The sequence below is a fragment of the Drosophila subpulchrella genome, chromosome 3L, assembly GCF_014743375.2.
Source record: "Drosophila subpulchrella strain 33 F10 #4 breed RU33 chromosome 3L, RU_Dsub_v1.1 Primary Assembly, whole genome shotgun sequence".
NCBI classification, from domain to species: domain Eukaryota; kingdom Metazoa; phylum Arthropoda; class Insecta; order Diptera; family Drosophilidae; genus Drosophila; species Drosophila subpulchrella.
The window spans coordinates 17,556,272-17,572,091 of NC_050612.1; the positions used below are offsets into that span (position 1 = coordinate 17,556,272).

Here is a 15,820-nt window from a genome sequence, read left to right on the forward strand (position 1 = left end):
AGTGGACCACATTATTTTTTAAATACTTAAATTAAAATAAAAATATAAGTTGTAATATCTAATAAATTTAAAAATATGTAATTTATGTACAATTGTTAACGGTTTAAATTTAATTTTCTCTCTGTGTAGTGGCATGGCTGACACTTTTGATGCCAGTTGCGTGATAAGAGGCGACCAGATGAGCCGGTGACGCAATGCAGTGCAGCATGGAGGTCAATAAACCAAGCTTAATGTTGCAGGAACAGCGTAAAATTTCACGAAAAAAGGGTTGTAACCCTCTACAGGAGATAGCACTTGGCTGATAAGGCCCAAAACCGGGGTTAAATTTTATATAAATTAAAATTTTTTGAATTTGTACATGCAATCTAATCTTTTGGCATATGTACATTAATAGGTAAATGGGTTAAAATGGAACGTAAAATACCACTTATACAGAAAGTAAGTAAACAATTTATTGATTTACAAATTAAATTCTTAAAATTATCAAAAAAACGTTTCACTGATTTCTGTAGTACTAAAAACATTTAATTCTGTATAAAATGATATTTGCAAAATAATAAATTCGTGAGAAAAGGAAACATTTTGTAAAACCGAAAATCCTTTAGAAAGCTTTTCGTGAAAGCTGTTTGAATATTTTCCAAAAGTAGCAAGATAGCTATGTTTCCCACAAAGCAACACCTGTTCCCAGTTCTTTTTATCCCCAGTTTGGAAAACGCAAGTCTTGCCGACTGGTTTCGCTACAGGATAATTTGACATATGAGGGCAAAAAGGAACCCAACCACCCAACGTTATTTCAGAGCAATTGCAATAAGCAAAAAGGGGTTGTAACATGCATACTGCAACTGGCAACTGTGACTCACCTCACCTAGTTTCCACTGTGGAAATGGAGTGGAAGTGCGGCAAGTTGCACAATAGGCTGGCTGAAGTGTCTTTTGCCACTTGCAACTTTCTCCATTTCTCCGGTATTAGCGCACACTCTCTCCCTCCAGAACTTTCCCTGTGACGAAGTCGGGCTGAAGAAAACCCGCCCAGCCGGTTCTTGGGTAATCTGTCTAAGCAAATATTGCGCGCCCAGGTGAATGCAACTAGTTTTTCCAGCACTGGGGAAAAACTCGCAATGGCAATGACCTAACAGACTTAGCCTTGAATCTGCTGGAAGTGGAAAACCAGTTGGTGGCTTCAGAAGAATATCAAGCAGTTTTCCCACCAGCTAAAAAAGAAATGAACATGGAGCAAATCAATTTGTCTATGATTTTTGGAAACTGGTTCCTAAACATTTTTAAATTGTGAAATCTTTAGAGAGTTGGCAAAATGCAAAGTTGTAAGAGTATTTTCTATAACCAAGTTATAAGCAACAAATCTAAATATAAGTTTTAAATATTTTGGATATGATATATAATATGGAAGATTATATTTAGATACATTTTGTATCTATTTGGGAAAAGAAATAAATTTTTCCCTATTAAACGCGGGGAGTCTTAAGGCTCTTACTATATTACCATGAATCTGTTACACCAGATGGCGGTCTGGTTTTCTCTGTGACACTTAAGTAACCTTACATTTTTTTTTCAACATCTTTCGACGATATTAACCATGCCCTTGGTCAAGTCCAAAGCGATTGATGCCAGACGAGTTTCGAAATCTCTATTAAACTATGCAATATCTGGTTAACATCTTTATGGGGCCCTTGTCTCGGCTCAGTGACGCCAAATGAGCTGTCGGCAACGAACCACCACCCACTGACAAAAGCTACGGCGCATTGATAAGACAACTTTTACTTTAGTGAGCAGCGAGCAGCAGAATTTTCTAGTTTTCACTTGTCACACAGACGAGGTGGGAGTCTGAGTGTGGGTCCTTTATTTTAGTATTTTCTCCTTTTTTTCTGGGTGCGGCACTTTCTAATACCCCGGCATTGGCGGAACAAGCAGTTCAAATGAGCCAAAGGGCGGGCAAGGGGGCGGGAGGAAGGAGGAGCGGAGTGCAGCAGGAGCTGAGGGGCGAGACTCCAGGGAAAGCCTGGTGGTATGGGTAGGTCAACCACCAGACATTGAACCCAGCACTCACACACACTGGCGCACGCCAACTTCCGTTGAGAGCCAAGAGAGAATCGCAAAGAGAGGGGCGATGGCATGGGGGATCCCCCAACACACGCGAAAAGCGTGCAGCACGTGAATGGAGCCACATGCACAGCAGAAGAAGACGGAGAGAGAATAAGCAGGCCAGCGTCTGCCTTGGGGGGCGAAAGAGAGCGCAAGAACAACAGCTTTGAAGAACGATTTTCAGAATACCCTTAAAAAAATATATTTATAAAAATAAAAATATATATATAATATTTTATCTTTTGGTAATTAATAAAATATACTTTTTTATTTGGTGTTTGGTTTAAGAAAGGTCTGAAGATTTGAGAACGCTTGAAAAACAATACAAGCTCTTAATTGGGATAATCAAATAAAACTAGATATTAGAATTTATTAGAAATACTTAATACTACGTAATTTTCTTTTTATTATTTGAAGTAATTTTTTTTTTGGAAAACATTAAAATTTTTTTTAAAAATTTGTATAGGGCAAAGGGGAAAAAAATTAACAAGTGTCCTGGATTCCGAATTAAAAAATGGCGCAATTTCTCATATGTATTTTGTCAAAAGTCATATATTTCGTAAGAATTCAGATAGCACACTCACTCGAAAAATGTCTCTGCAGTTTCGAATTTAAATATTTAAGGACTCATTGAGCGAGTCAAACCGCATTTATGGTTTTAGGTCCTTAGCTTGTAATTGGATGTTACTAAAACAAAACTAAACATAGGGTAAGTTTTAAGATACGATTTCCGTCGAAGAAACCCGATGATTTGTGCTTTATTCAGATATGTATCTTTAAGAATAATTACTTAACGTTAATTTCATTACAGACTTTTTTTTAATTTTCGTCCTAAGAGAAACATAAGGAATTGTTTCTTTTACAAACCAATAGTATAACTGGCAACCAATTTTTGCAACATTTTTAACAATAAATGTATAAATGCCTAAAAAAATTTTTAAATAAGACGGAAGAGCTCCTTACGGTGGTTCGGCGTTTCTAGTCCGGGAAATACTGTAATCTATAGTCCGTAATAACATATAAGTTCCAGCAACTTTAGTTCCAAGTTTCCTTAATAAATACACATATTTTCGGTATGCACACACAATGAACCACTAAATCGAGAAAACAGTAGTATGAAAATAATAATTAGTCACTGGTCAAGAATATTCCGGCCCCTATATTGCCATCAGCAGGGCAATCCCAGCAAAAACATACGTTATGGATAAAATTAAATGAATAATAGTAAACACAATGCTGTTAAAAAAATTCCTTTTTTTCTCAAATTTGAAAAATATTGCATACGTTGCATGAATGTGCAATCCACCAATAACTATGCACCAAATTGCGCAAAACTTCACGTAACCATAAGCTGGAATTTTGCTTTACGACTTACACATAGCTAAAATGTATACAAATTACGATTTAAAGTTTACCTTTGAACTTAAAGATGATTGAACAATTCAGTAAACTATGATTTTCACAATTTCCGACATTCTTCAGAACGTCCCGTATAGCAAAACAAACCTGTTTTGTAGCAAGCTGAACATTTAATAGGTCGGTAAAATTCAGCATTACAAACAATTTTTATAAACATTCGCATGGTAACAGACTTTGCAGATTAGTCCTTGTTTTGCGATTTCTAAGATTTTTTCCGGAATTGTACACTACAACAATAGATTTATAGGGGCGTGTACCGCGTTGGCAGAATTGTGAAGTAATCCAAAACACGAGTCGTCGTACGGCTTTTTAGTGCCAGGTCTTTTGCACATACCGGCATATTTTCGGGAGGATAACAAAGTGGACAACTAAAACGCAAAATCAAAATGTTAAGAATAATTAAAAACCATCATTGAATTTAAAGATGAATTAAAAAATCATTGTTAAAATTATTATACCCGTTACCCGTAGAGTAAAAGGGTAAACTAGATTCGTCGGAAAGTATGTAACAGGCAGAAGGAAGCGTTTCCGACCCCATAAAGTATATATATTCTTGATCAGGATCACTAGCCGAGTCGATCTAGCCATGTCGGTCTGTCTGGATGAACGCTGAGATGTCGAAAACTATAAGAGCTAGGCTATTGAGATTTGGCATGCAGATTCCTGAGCTTCTTACGCAGCGGAAGTTTATTTCAAAAGAGTGCCACGCCCACTCTAACGCCCACAAGCCGCCCAAAGCTGTGGCTCCTACAGTTTTGATGCTTGAATACAAGCTTCAACTGAAATGTATTGTTCTCATCAATACCTATCGATTGATCCAAAAAGTTTGCCACGCACACTTTGACGCCCACAAACCGCCCACAAACTTCAAAAAATCGTAAGTATGAACGTGGATATCTCGGAAACTATCAAAGATAGAGAATTGGGATCTCAGACTTAAATTCCGTAGCCTTGTACGCAGCGCAAGTTTGTTACGCGAATATGCCACGCCCACTCTTACGCCCACAAACCGCCCAAGACTGTGGCGCCCACTATTTTCATGCTAGATAAAACTTTTAACTGAAATGTATTGGTCTCGTCAATACCCATCGATTAATCCAAAAAAAGTTTACCACGCCCACTCTAACGCCCATAACACTTAAATCTTTGCTGCTTGCATATCTCCATTTCCCTTTGGTCCCTTTAGCTGAGTAACGGGAATCTGGTAGTCGAGTTACTCGACTATAGCGTTCTTCCTTGCTTTTTTTTTAAATGCTCACCTATTGTAAATATTGACTTAAAGGTGTAAATTGGAAAGAAATAGCTAAGAATTTTTCCAACAATAAATATCCGTTTTGATTGCTATATTAGGATACAACCAAAGATTACATTAACATTATGAAATTTAATTCGTTAACAAGTTCAACTTACATATGACAATCCGACCATCAAGAAAACCCCAGCAAAAACGTACGTCCCGCTGACAATCGCTAAAAGAATGATTAGTACAAGGGCAATCATCATTGTAGCATATGCTTGATCAACAAGATCCAAAGCGGTCCAAAAGACAGCAGCGAGACTTATCGCCGTTATCAAGGAAAGAGCTCCAATAACTATGCTCCATACTCCGTAGAAAATTACGCAGCACGTATCCGAATCATCGCCAGCCGATTCACACATTTTTGAAATCAATAAAATAAATCCACTTTAATATTTTTGTAAGAAGGTTTAGAGTAGTACGCATTAGAAATAGTGAACTACGTTGTTCAAAGGTTGTTCTATATGTGAAATATCTGGATGATATAGTAAGTGATGTCTAACAAATATGTGGTAAAAAATAATATCGAGTCACGCAGAAGTGACTTTGAAAAGTGTCTCCGAAGTGGCTAATTTTTTGACGCCGGGAGTCACTTCGCGAACCGAGTGCGATATCGCGGACGATCGTTTTCAACTTCTTGAATTCACTAAAAAATGCCTTTCACGATAATAAATGATATGTATAGTGTATATGTATGTGTCTGCCGCTGTTTTAAAGCTATCAAGAGAATACTTTTCAAAGAGTCTTATTTTGATTGTACGTAGTATATACGTCTCAACAGGCCGGATCAAACAACTATATCCTATAGCTACCATAGGAAGGATCGTGTTTTTTTTTATTTTAGATGTTCCTATTAAATGTAGCTGCCATAGAAAAATTAATGTGAAAATAACATGAAATAAATAATAGCTTCATTGCAATGATTATATTCTTTTCTTCTTCTTTTTCTAGTATTTTTTAAGATTTCAAAGTTACAAATATACGAACCACCCGTATATTTTGTATAACAGATATTAAATTTAAAATCGTATATTAAAAATTACACAAGCTTACAACAATTCATTTACTTTCTAGTTCCGCTTTAATATCCAATGTCCAATAATAGCATTTATATGAAGATATATGTTTGGCTTATTGTTTAAATCAACGGCCTGTTTTAATTGGTTAGTTTATCACTTTATCATTTTAAACTATATGTCGGATTTTAATGAATCTATTCAATAAAAAAATCGCGCACTACTATTGTCCCGGCATGATTTTTAAGATTTTTGTTAAACCTGTCTACCTATTTAAAATGTAGCTTAATTTGGTTAAAACAGTTTTAAATGCTATTTTTTATTGTTATTTCTAAAAATTATATTTCAAGCATTTGTACGAACAAACGTTTTATTACCTTTTCATCACCAAGTTTCTAATGCTTAAACTGCATAACTGATAAAACTATGGATCGGATGTAACACCCTGATATACCATCCTTCAGGAGAGGAGTCCATAAATGTCACCGATTTCAGTTTTAGTATTTTAAGTCCGTAATTCTGATAAAATTCAATTTTCGTTCTTTAACTCCATATCTGTTAGCCAATTATTTAATCATCATTTGCTTTCGCAAGATACTCCAAAAATTAGGTAACTGGTGAAGATCCAATTATTCAAAATTCGAATCGACTCGGAATGTTTTGAAACACATGAATCGACATAAGGCACTTCCATGTCGATGAATTGTAGGTTAGAACACGGCTGTGATCGAAATATAGTTTTGATTTGCGCTGGCCTCAATTTCGATTCAAAGGTGAATACCTCATTTTCGTTACATTAATTAATTTAGAATATTGAAACTGAAAATGTGTACTGCTCAGAAAAATTGCAACACCTTGTGAAAGAGTATACGAAGAACTGGGGGAACTCAATAACACCGTCCGTTGCCTGGCGTCGTCGTCATTGCAAAGGGTAATAAAATTAATAAGAGTCCTGGATTCCGGGTTAAAAAATGGCGCAATTTCTCATATGTATTTTGTCAAAAGTCATATATTTCGTAAGAATTCAGATAGCACACTCACTCGAAAAATGTCTCTGCAGTTTCGAATTTAAATATTTAAGGACTCATTGAGCGAGTCAAACCGCATTTATGGTTTTACGTCCTTAGCTTGTAATTGGATGTTAATAAAACAAAACTAAACATAGGGTAAGTTTTAAGATACGATTTCCGTCGAAGAAACCCGATGATTTGTGCTTTATTCAGATATGTATCTTTAAGAATATTTACTTAACGTTAATTTCATTACAGACTTTATTTAATTTCCGTCCTAGGAGAAACATAAGGAATTGTTTCTTTTACAAACCAATAATATAACTGGCAACCAATTTTTGCAACATTTTTAACAATAAATGTATAAATGCCTAAACAATTTTTTAAATAAGACGGAAGAGCTCCATACGGTGGTTCGGCGTTTCTAGTCCGGGAAATACTGTAATCTATAGTCCGTAATAACATATAAGGTCCAGCAACTTTAGTTCCAAGTTTCCTTAATAAATACACATATTTTCGGTATGCACACACAATGAACCACTAAATCGAGAAAACAGTAGTATGAAAATAATAATTAGTCACTGGTCAAGAATATTCCGGCCCCTAAGTATACGTGTACATAGTTGAAAGCCCAATAAAACCTTATTTTAGTGGATACATATAATAAATAAAAGGAATACAAAAATGTAAACTTACCTGATGGAAATATTGCGTATATGTTTAGTATTGGGAAGAAATAGGATACAACTTTTCCAAACTTAAAAAGCATCTTTGAACCCTATATAAAATTTAAATAAAATATTACTTTATGTTTTGAATTGAAATTTTGTTATCTAACCTTAGATATTGCCATCAGCAGGGCAATCCCAGCAAAAACATACGTTATAGAGAAAATTAAATGAATAATAGTAAACACAATGCTGTTAAAAAAATGCCTTTTTTTCTCAAATTTGAAAAATATTGCATACGTTGCATGAATAATGTGCAATCCACCAATAACTATGCACCAAATTGCGTAAAACTTCACGTAACCATAAGCTGGAATTTTGCCATACGACTTACACATAGCTAAAATGTATACAAATTTCGTTTTAAAGTTTACCTTTGAACTTAAAGATGATTGAACAATTCAGTAAACTATGATTTTCACAAATTCCCACATTCTTCAGAACGTCCCATATAGCAAAACAAACCTGTTTTGTAGCAAGCTGAACATTTAATAGGTCGGTAAAATTCAGCATTACAAACAATTTTTATAAACATTCGCATGGTAACAGAATTTGCAGATTAGTCCTTGTTTTGCGATTTCTAAGATTTTTTCCGGAATTGTACACTACAACAATAGATTTATAGGGGCGTGTACCGCGTTGGCAGAATTGTGAAGTAATCCAAAACACGAGTCGTCGTACGGCTTTTTAGTGCCAGGTCTTTTGCACATACCGGCATATTTTCGGGAGGATAACAAAGTGGACAACTAAAACGCAAAATCAAAATGTTAAGAATAATTAAAAACCATCATTGAATTTAAAGATGAATTAAAAAATCATTGTTAAAATTATTATACCCGTTACCCGTAGAGTAAAAGGGTAAACTAGATTCGTCGGAAAGTATGTAACAGGCAGAAGGAAGCGTTTCCGACCCCATAAAGTATATATATTCTTGATCAGGATCACTAGCCGAGTCGATCTAGCCATGTCGGTCTGTCTGGATGAACGCTGAGATGTCGAAAACTATAAGAGCTAGGCTATTGAGATTTGGCATGCAGATTCCTGAGCTTCTTACGCAGCGGAAGTTTATTTCAAAAGAGTGCCACGCCCACTCTAACGCCCACAAGCCGCCCAAAGCTGTGGCTCCTACAGTTTTGATGCTTGAATACAAGCTTCAACTGAAATGTATTGTTCTCATCAATACCTATCGATTGATCCAAAAAGTTTGCCACGCACACTTTGACGCCCACAAACCGCCCACAAACTTCAAAAAATCGTAAGTATGAACGTGGGTATCTCGGAAACTATCAAAGATAGAGAATTGGGATTTCAGACTTAAATTCCGTAGCCTTGTACGCAGCGCAAGTTTGTTACGCGAATATGCCACGCCCACTCTTACGCCCACAAGCCGCCCAAGCCTGTGGCGCCCACAATTTTCATGCTAGATAAACTGTTAACTGATATGTATTGGTCTCGTCAATACCGATCGATTGATCCAAAAAAAAGTTTGCCACGCCCACTCTAACCCTCATAACACTTAAATCTTAGCTGCTTGCATATCTCCATTTCCCTTTGGTCCCTTTAGCTGAGTAACGGGTATCTGGTCGAGTTACTCGACTATAGCGTTCTTCATTGTTTTTTTTTAAATGCTTACCTATTGTATATATGAACAAAAAGGTGTAAATTGGAAAGAAATAGCTAAGAATTTTTCCACACATAAATATCGGTTTTGATTGCTATATTAGGATACAACCAAAGATTACATTAACATTATAAAATTTAATTCGTTAACAAGTTCAACTTACATATGACCATCCGACTATCAAGAAAACCCCAGCAAAAACGTACGTCGCGCTGACAATCGCATATATAATGGCTAGTACAAAAAGAACCATCAGTGGAGCATATGTTGTTTCCAAAGCAGCCATAGCCCCCCAGATGATGACACTGGAATATATCGCCGATATCAAGGAAAGAGCTCCAACAACTATGCTCCATACTCCGTAGAAGATTACGCAGCACGTATCAGAATCATCGCCAGCCGATTCACACATTTCTGAAATCAATCAAGTAAATCCACTTTAATATTTTTGTAAGTAGGTTTAGAGTAGTACGTATTAGAGATAGTGAACTACGTTGTTCAAAGGTTGTTCTATATGTGAAATATCTGGATGATATAGTAAGTGATGTCTAACAAATATGTGGTAAAAAATAATATCGAGTCACGCAGAAGTGACTTTGAGAAGTGTCTCCGAAGTGGCTAATTTTTTGACGCCGGGAGTCACTTCGCGAACCGAGTGCGATATCGCGGACGATCGTTTTCAACTTCTTGAATTCACAAAAAAATTCCTTTCACGATATTAAATGATATGTATAGTGTATATGTATGTGTCTGCCGCTGTTTTAAAGCTATCAAGAGAATACTTTTCAAAGAGTCTTATTTTGATTGTACGTAGTATATACGTCTCAACAGGCCGGATCAAACAACTATATCCTATAGCTACCATAGGAAAGATCGTGTTTTTTTTTATTTTAGATGTTCCTATTAAATGTAGCTGCCATAGAAAAATTAATGTGAAAATAACATGAAATAAATAATAGCTTCATTGCAATGATTATATTCTTTTCTTCTCTGGGATATAGTATTTTTTAAGATTTCAAAGTTACAAATATACGAACCAAACGTATGTATAACAGATATTACATTTAAAATCGTATATTAAAAATTACACAAGCTTACAACAATTCATTTACTTTCTAGTTCCGCTTTAATATCCAATGTCCAATAATAGCATTTATATGAAGATATATGTTTGGCTTATTGTTTAAATCAACGGCCTGTTTTAATTGGTTAGTTTATCACTTTATCATTTTAAACTATATGTCGGATTTTAATGAATCTATTCAATAAAAAAATCGCGCACTACTATTGTCCCGGCATGATTTTTAAGATTTTTGTTAAACCTGTCTACCTATTTAAAATGTAGCTTAATTTGGTTAAAACAGTTTTAAATGCTATTTTTTATTGTTATTTCTAAAAATTATATTTCAAACATTTGTACGAACAAACGTTTTATTACCTTTTCATCACCAAGTTTCTAATGCTTAAACTGCATAACTGATAAAACTATGGATCGAATGTAACACCCTGATATACCATCCTTCAGGATGTTTTAGTATTATAAGTCCGTAATTCTGATAAAATTCAATTTTCCATGTCGATGAATTGTAGGTTAGAACACGGCTGTGATCGAAATATAGCTTTGATTTGCGCTGGCCTCAATTTCGATTCAAAGGTGAATACCTCATTTTCGTTACATCAATTAATTTAGAATATTGAAACTGAAAATGTGTACTGCTCAGAAAAATTGCAACACCTTGTGAAAGAGTATACGAAGAACTGGGGGAACTCAATAACACCGTCCGTTGCCTGGCGTCGTCGTCATCGTCGCAGTTCGCAGTTCGCGATTCGCATTGTGCGCTAGTTTAGTGGGTTGAGTGACACAGACACAGTTTGCGGCTAGAGCGAGACGGGTGGGTGTGGGAAAGGGAAAGGAGACAGGGTAGCGATCAAGTTGTGAGTTGCCGTGTTTGAGGCACTGTTGCGATTTTGTAATCGCCAGCCAAGTGTCGTTGCAGGGTTGCCACTTGATTGAAATTCTAGTCTGAAAATGTTATGTCTTTACACGGAAGTACACATATCCATAGAACTAATAAAACGGCGTTCGGATTTTTACTGGAGCTAAATTGTATATATATTCTGGAGTGTGCCTGATCCATTCGGAAAAAAAGTGTAAAAATATTGTGTTAAGAAAGTATGCTTGGTTTTATAAGACAAAGGAACCTTTTTTTCAGCCCTAGACTCCATTCGAAAAAAAATTGTTTAAATATGTGTTAGGAAAATAGGCTTGGTTTTATAACACAAAGGAAACAATTTTTCAACCCTAGTCTTGATTGGTATATAAACAAATGATAAAAGATGGTCATCGTAGAGAAGAAATTTAATGCATAATACCTAAAATTATAAAATAATGCAAAAATAGAGATCGGATTGGAAATAAAAAAAACCCCAAGCATATAGTAAAGTATGAGAGTTTCTTTGTATGTTTTAATGGATCAAAAAACTTTTATTTTTTAAAAATGTAGATACATATTAAGTATACATACGCAATACTCTGAAAAATTCCTTAACAATAAATTTAAAATTTAAAATTAATTTTCTGGTTTCAATGAAAAACGATACTTTTGATTTCTTTGAAACATAATCCATCTGGCAACTTCTTTACCCACTTAACCCATGCCTTATAAAAAGTTGCCGAAAGGGAAGGCTGGCGAAAAAAGTGCACGTAGAAAACAGAAATGCCAAGCGAAAAAGAAAAACTCCCCAACAAGCATTGCAGTTCTCCAGGTCCCTGTCGCTCTCCCCATCTCCCCATCTCTCTCTCTCTATCTCTCTTTCTCCCATTGCTGTCTCTCTCCATCGCTGTCTCCATTTCCATCGCCCATTCCAGAACCGAGCTCCCAACTCCCCGTTGAAGTTGTAGTATGTTTTCGGGATGTGGAGTATACCACTAGGATGGATGGATAGCTCACACAGATACGGGGCTTTTCCTGTCTGTGTGTGTGTGTGTGTGTGTGTACGAGCGCGCCTCTGTGTGAGTATCTGCGTGAGTGTGGGTGTGAGACGAAGCGAATCGAGTCGAGAGTAGAGTAGGACAAAAGGGAGACACAATTTTGGTAGCAATGACCTTCACCGCGTTGTTCAAGTTGTCGTGCTTGTTGTTGCTGCTGCAGCTCCAATACACTCACACACATACACATATTTGTATGCACACACAGACAGGAAAAGCAAATGCAGATAAAGAGAGCGATAGAGAGAGGAAGGCACAATGAATGATGCATGAGTGCAGATGGTTGTGGATTGTTTTGCTGTGCGAAAAAGGGGGAGGTGTTTGATTCGCTGTTTTGGCCGCTAGGTGGCGCAATCGCCCACTCCCTCTTGACGAAGCACGTTAAACAATTTATGTTTTTTTAAGAAAATGCATCATTGAGCATGTTTTTGTATTGATTAATAATCTAAAAACATATTCAAAAATGTCTTTGGAAAGAAATTAATGAATTTTATAAAACAAATATTGATATTGAAATGATGTTTGCTAAGCTGAAAATATTAATATTATTGCATTTTAATAATAGAAAAATTTGTAAAACGTTTATTATATTATTTATATTATATTTACTAATTATTAACAAATTAATATATTTCTTTTAATATAAAAAACCTTGAAAAAGTATTTTAAAAAATCTACCAGATAATAGCTTAGTATCTCATCAAATTTGGTCACTTATGAAGGGGATCAAAATAATACACAATCTCAAATTATTTAAAGTTTAAAATTAAACAAATTTTATTTTGACATAAGTTTTAGAGCAAAAATATTTTTGACGTGCATTCTCTACCCTCCCAACCCGAATTGGCCGCTTTTCCCGCTCGCTTTTCACTGCACAAATTAAACGTACAAAAGATAAAAGTGCTTTTGTGCTGCCATTGGAAATGGAGTTGTGTGTGGAAAAAAGGCGATCGGGGGGCGGTGGGTCATTTGTGGCTGGGGGCACAAGGTGGTGAACCTAGCGTAAACTTGACACTGACGTTATATGCACTCCACCCGCCCGCTCCATTTTCCCACTCTTTTAGCCCCAGGGTGCGGCCCGTCGTTTTTTGTTTTCCTTCTCTTCTTTCATTCGATTCTTGCCTCTGTTATTCTTTTTTTCTGCATTTTATTTTTTTATTTTTTTTTTTTTTTGTGAAAATTGCTCAAGTGCGACGCAGACACGGTGGGTGGCAGGCGGGGGGGGTTAGCATGGAGTTTGTGGGCTGGTTGGGTGTTTAACTTTTGGTATCATTGACCTGGAGTTCTGGAGTTTCACAAGCAGACAAAAAGAACCTCCCCCACTTTTCTGGGTGGGTGGAAAAATGGGGAAAGGGGGGAGGGGAGTTGAAGTCGAACGGTTAGTCATTGTCGACGCCATTTTGGAAAATTTGTCGCAAGCGCATACAAATGCATAAACATACAGGCACATGGCCAAAAGGGATGTACATATATCTCCATGTAAACATACATATTTGCGTTGAGCTTTATATTTCCCCCACTTTACAATAGGTTAGTCTGTTATTGTTCTGTCTGTGAGGATTAAAATTTGTCCGTGTGTGCTCGACGTATATATCTCCACATATATATGAAAGTATAAAGAGTATGTATGACAAAAAGTTTTCGCTTTTCGTTGATTTTCATTTTAATTGTGGTGTCCCTTTTTATTTTAATTTACTTTTTTAAGTTCACTCATCAGATAGTTAAACTGTCACATGGAAAAGTGCTGATGTGGAAAACTGGAGAGGTGGGGATACCCTAAGACAAATTAAGAACAATGCAGATGTTAAGAGTGGAGTGAAGATAGCATTTTGTCTACTTACTATTATAACTCCTCACATGAATTATAGATATTTATTAAGTGAATAATTTTCAAAAGGTATTAATATATATTTTTCTGTAATAATGATATATCTCCTTACATGACAGTTCGTTCGTAATTAATCCCCCAAAATACTTAAGTTTCAAAGGATTCTATATAAAAATTCTTAATTAAGTATACGCATTAAAAGGTCTTAGCTCAACTGTGGTGAAATAAAATATTATAATTTTATTAAAGCAATTACGAATCCCAGGAAATGGTAGCATGAAATTTGCTTAATATCTGGATATATATTTTTCAAAATTTATCACTTGGTTCATTCATACTTAATTTAAGCATTTCGTTCCCAAGTGAAGAATAATGGATCATTTCCGGATTGAATTCCATTGTTTCTGAGTGTGAATTTTTTAGGTGCAGATAAACTTTTTATTGCCTAGCAACTTATTATAGTCAGCCACTGTTGCCTTAATGATTAACCTTTTGAAAGTTTCATTTTCGTATTTTTCGCAATAACTTCCAATCAACCATCATATAGTATTCTACAAAAATTAAACTACTGACGACACCTTATAAAGATTACCACACTGCCTCTGCCGCATTGAGTCCATTTAGTTCTTCAAATAGCAATTGGAAAATTCCCAGTTCATCTACAATTCACTCATTTGCAATTCAAACTTGTTTCCACAGTTACTGCTATCCGAGTGCAAATCTCAGCTGTCCATTATCGTTGGGCATCTGTCCTCCATTTCACCCCACTGGCACCTTGGCCGGCAGATATCAGATGGGTACACAGTTGGGGCGCCGGCAAATGGAGCACTCAATGGACTAGGCCAATTAAAAATCCAGTTCAAGCTCAGCCAGTGCAGCGTCATCATCATGGACATCATGGACTTCATAGACACCATGGACCTGGGACTTCCGATGGTCGGGGTCTGCAAACAGAAAGGCCACGGGTGCGTCTTGGTCACACAATAGAAACCTGCCAATGCATAAAGCAAATCATAAATAGTTTTTATTTCTGGCCTACAGAAAGAGCATTACATGGATAAACAAGATTTTTTTGGAATATATATGATAAAACAAAATACATATGATCTTAACTTTTAAACTTAGTAATGGTAAAAGTTAAGATCATATTCATGTTTTGCCTATTTTCAACTAAGCTAAAATTACTTTAGACAATTTTATAGTTCACTTTGTATAAGGTTATCCTTTTTTTTTAACAATATGATATGATATATTTATTTATTACGAAAATAAATAAATATGTGTTTTGTAATATTCAAACGAGTTTCTCTAGCCGTGCGACTTCCCAATCTCCGCTGTACTTGTGCACCCTGTGCCAGGTACCATCCCTCCATTCCCCCTTCCAACCAAGGTTGATGAATACCAGACCAGTTTGGATCAGGGGGCTCATAGGGAGTGTCGGAGGAGGGGTTCCAAGGTGGCGGTGCAGGAAGCCGCTGCAAGAAGCACCGAGAATGCCATGGCCATGGCCATCGTGGCGCAGTGTCAGTGTCAATGCCAGCAGAGCCGACCTGAAACTGGGTGAGAGTGTGGGAGGGGAACCGGAGAACCATACAACCGGGGAGCTGGAGAACAAGAGGCTCTGAGAATCGGAGGAGCGGAGCGAGAAGCCACCTCGGCGCTGTGGAATGCAACAAAAGCTGCAGCCACGATTCCAGCGATTATAACATCGGCTAGCGACTCGAGAGGCCATTAGCCCGAGTGCTAGGGCCCATGGCTTTGGCAGTTGAAGAGGAGAAGACTCCCAGCCAGAGAGAACTCTACGGTAACTCTC

At 36.4% G+C, this 15,820-nt stretch overlaps 2 protein-coding genes and 1 long non-coding RNA gene across 3 annotated transcripts; all 3 read right to left on the reverse strand.

Moving 5' to 3' along the window:
- Positions 1 to 3,630: 3,630 nt before the first annotated feature.
- LOC119554616 lies at positions 3,631 to 5,278 on the reverse strand. The gene is made up of 3 exons (XM_037865610.1): positions 4,929 to 5,278; positions 4,778 to 4,859; positions 3,631 to 3,886 (listed from the first exon to the last, which is right to left on the reverse strand). Exons 1-3 carry the CDS (start codon positions 5,175 to 5,177, stop codon positions 3,828 to 3,830), a joined length of 390 nt encoding a protein of 129 aa, XP_037721538.1. The 5' UTR covers positions 5,178 to 5,278; the 3' UTR covers positions 3,631 to 3,827.
- A 1,935-nt stretch (positions 5,279 to 7,213) lies between these two features.
- Positions 7,214 to 8,023, reverse strand: LOC119554030. Its single transcript, XR_005219792.1, has 3 exons — positions 7,680 to 8,023; positions 7,538 to 7,619; positions 7,214 to 7,381 (listed from the first exon to the last, which is right to left on the reverse strand). It is a non-coding gene; the product is annotated as an uncharacterized LOC119554030 (long non-coding RNA).
- A 27-nt stretch (positions 8,024 to 8,050) lies between these two features.
- Positions 8,051 to 14,730, reverse strand: LOC119554031. The gene is made up of 4 exons (XM_037864748.1): positions 14,600 to 14,730; positions 9,354 to 9,604; positions 9,203 to 9,284; positions 8,051 to 8,315 (listed from the first exon to the last, which is right to left on the reverse strand). Exons 1-4 carry the CDS (start codon positions 14,625 to 14,627, stop codon positions 8,257 to 8,259), a joined length of 420 nt encoding a protein of 139 aa, XP_037720676.1. The 5' UTR covers positions 14,628 to 14,730; the 3' UTR covers positions 8,051 to 8,256.
- Between the last annotated feature and the right edge of the window lie 1,090 nt (positions 14,731 to 15,820).

Coding starts and splice junctions, on each gene's coding strand:
- LOC119554616 (XM_037865610.1), bottom strand. CDS start 5,177: ATGTGTGAATCGGCTGGCGATGATTCGGATACGTGCTGCGTAATTTTC. Junction 4,860..4,928: donor TGATGGTCGGATTGTCATAT/GTAAGTTGAACT, acceptor ATCCTAATATAG/CAATCAAAACGGATATTTAT. Junction 3,887..4,777: donor TAAGTCAATATTTACAATAG/GTGAGCATTTAA, acceptor TTTGCGTTTTAG/TTGTCCACTTTGTTATCCTC.
- LOC119554031 (XM_037864748.1), bottom strand. CDS start 14,627: ATGGACTCAATGCGGCAGAGGCAGTGTG. Junction 9,605..14,599: donor AATGCGGCAGAGGCAGTGTG/GTAATCTTTATA, acceptor GATTGATTTCAG/AAATGTGTGAATCGGCTGGC. Junction 8,316..9,202: donor TTTGTTCATATATACAATAG/GTAAGCATTTAA, acceptor TTTGCGTTTTAG/TTGTCCACTTTGTTATCCTC.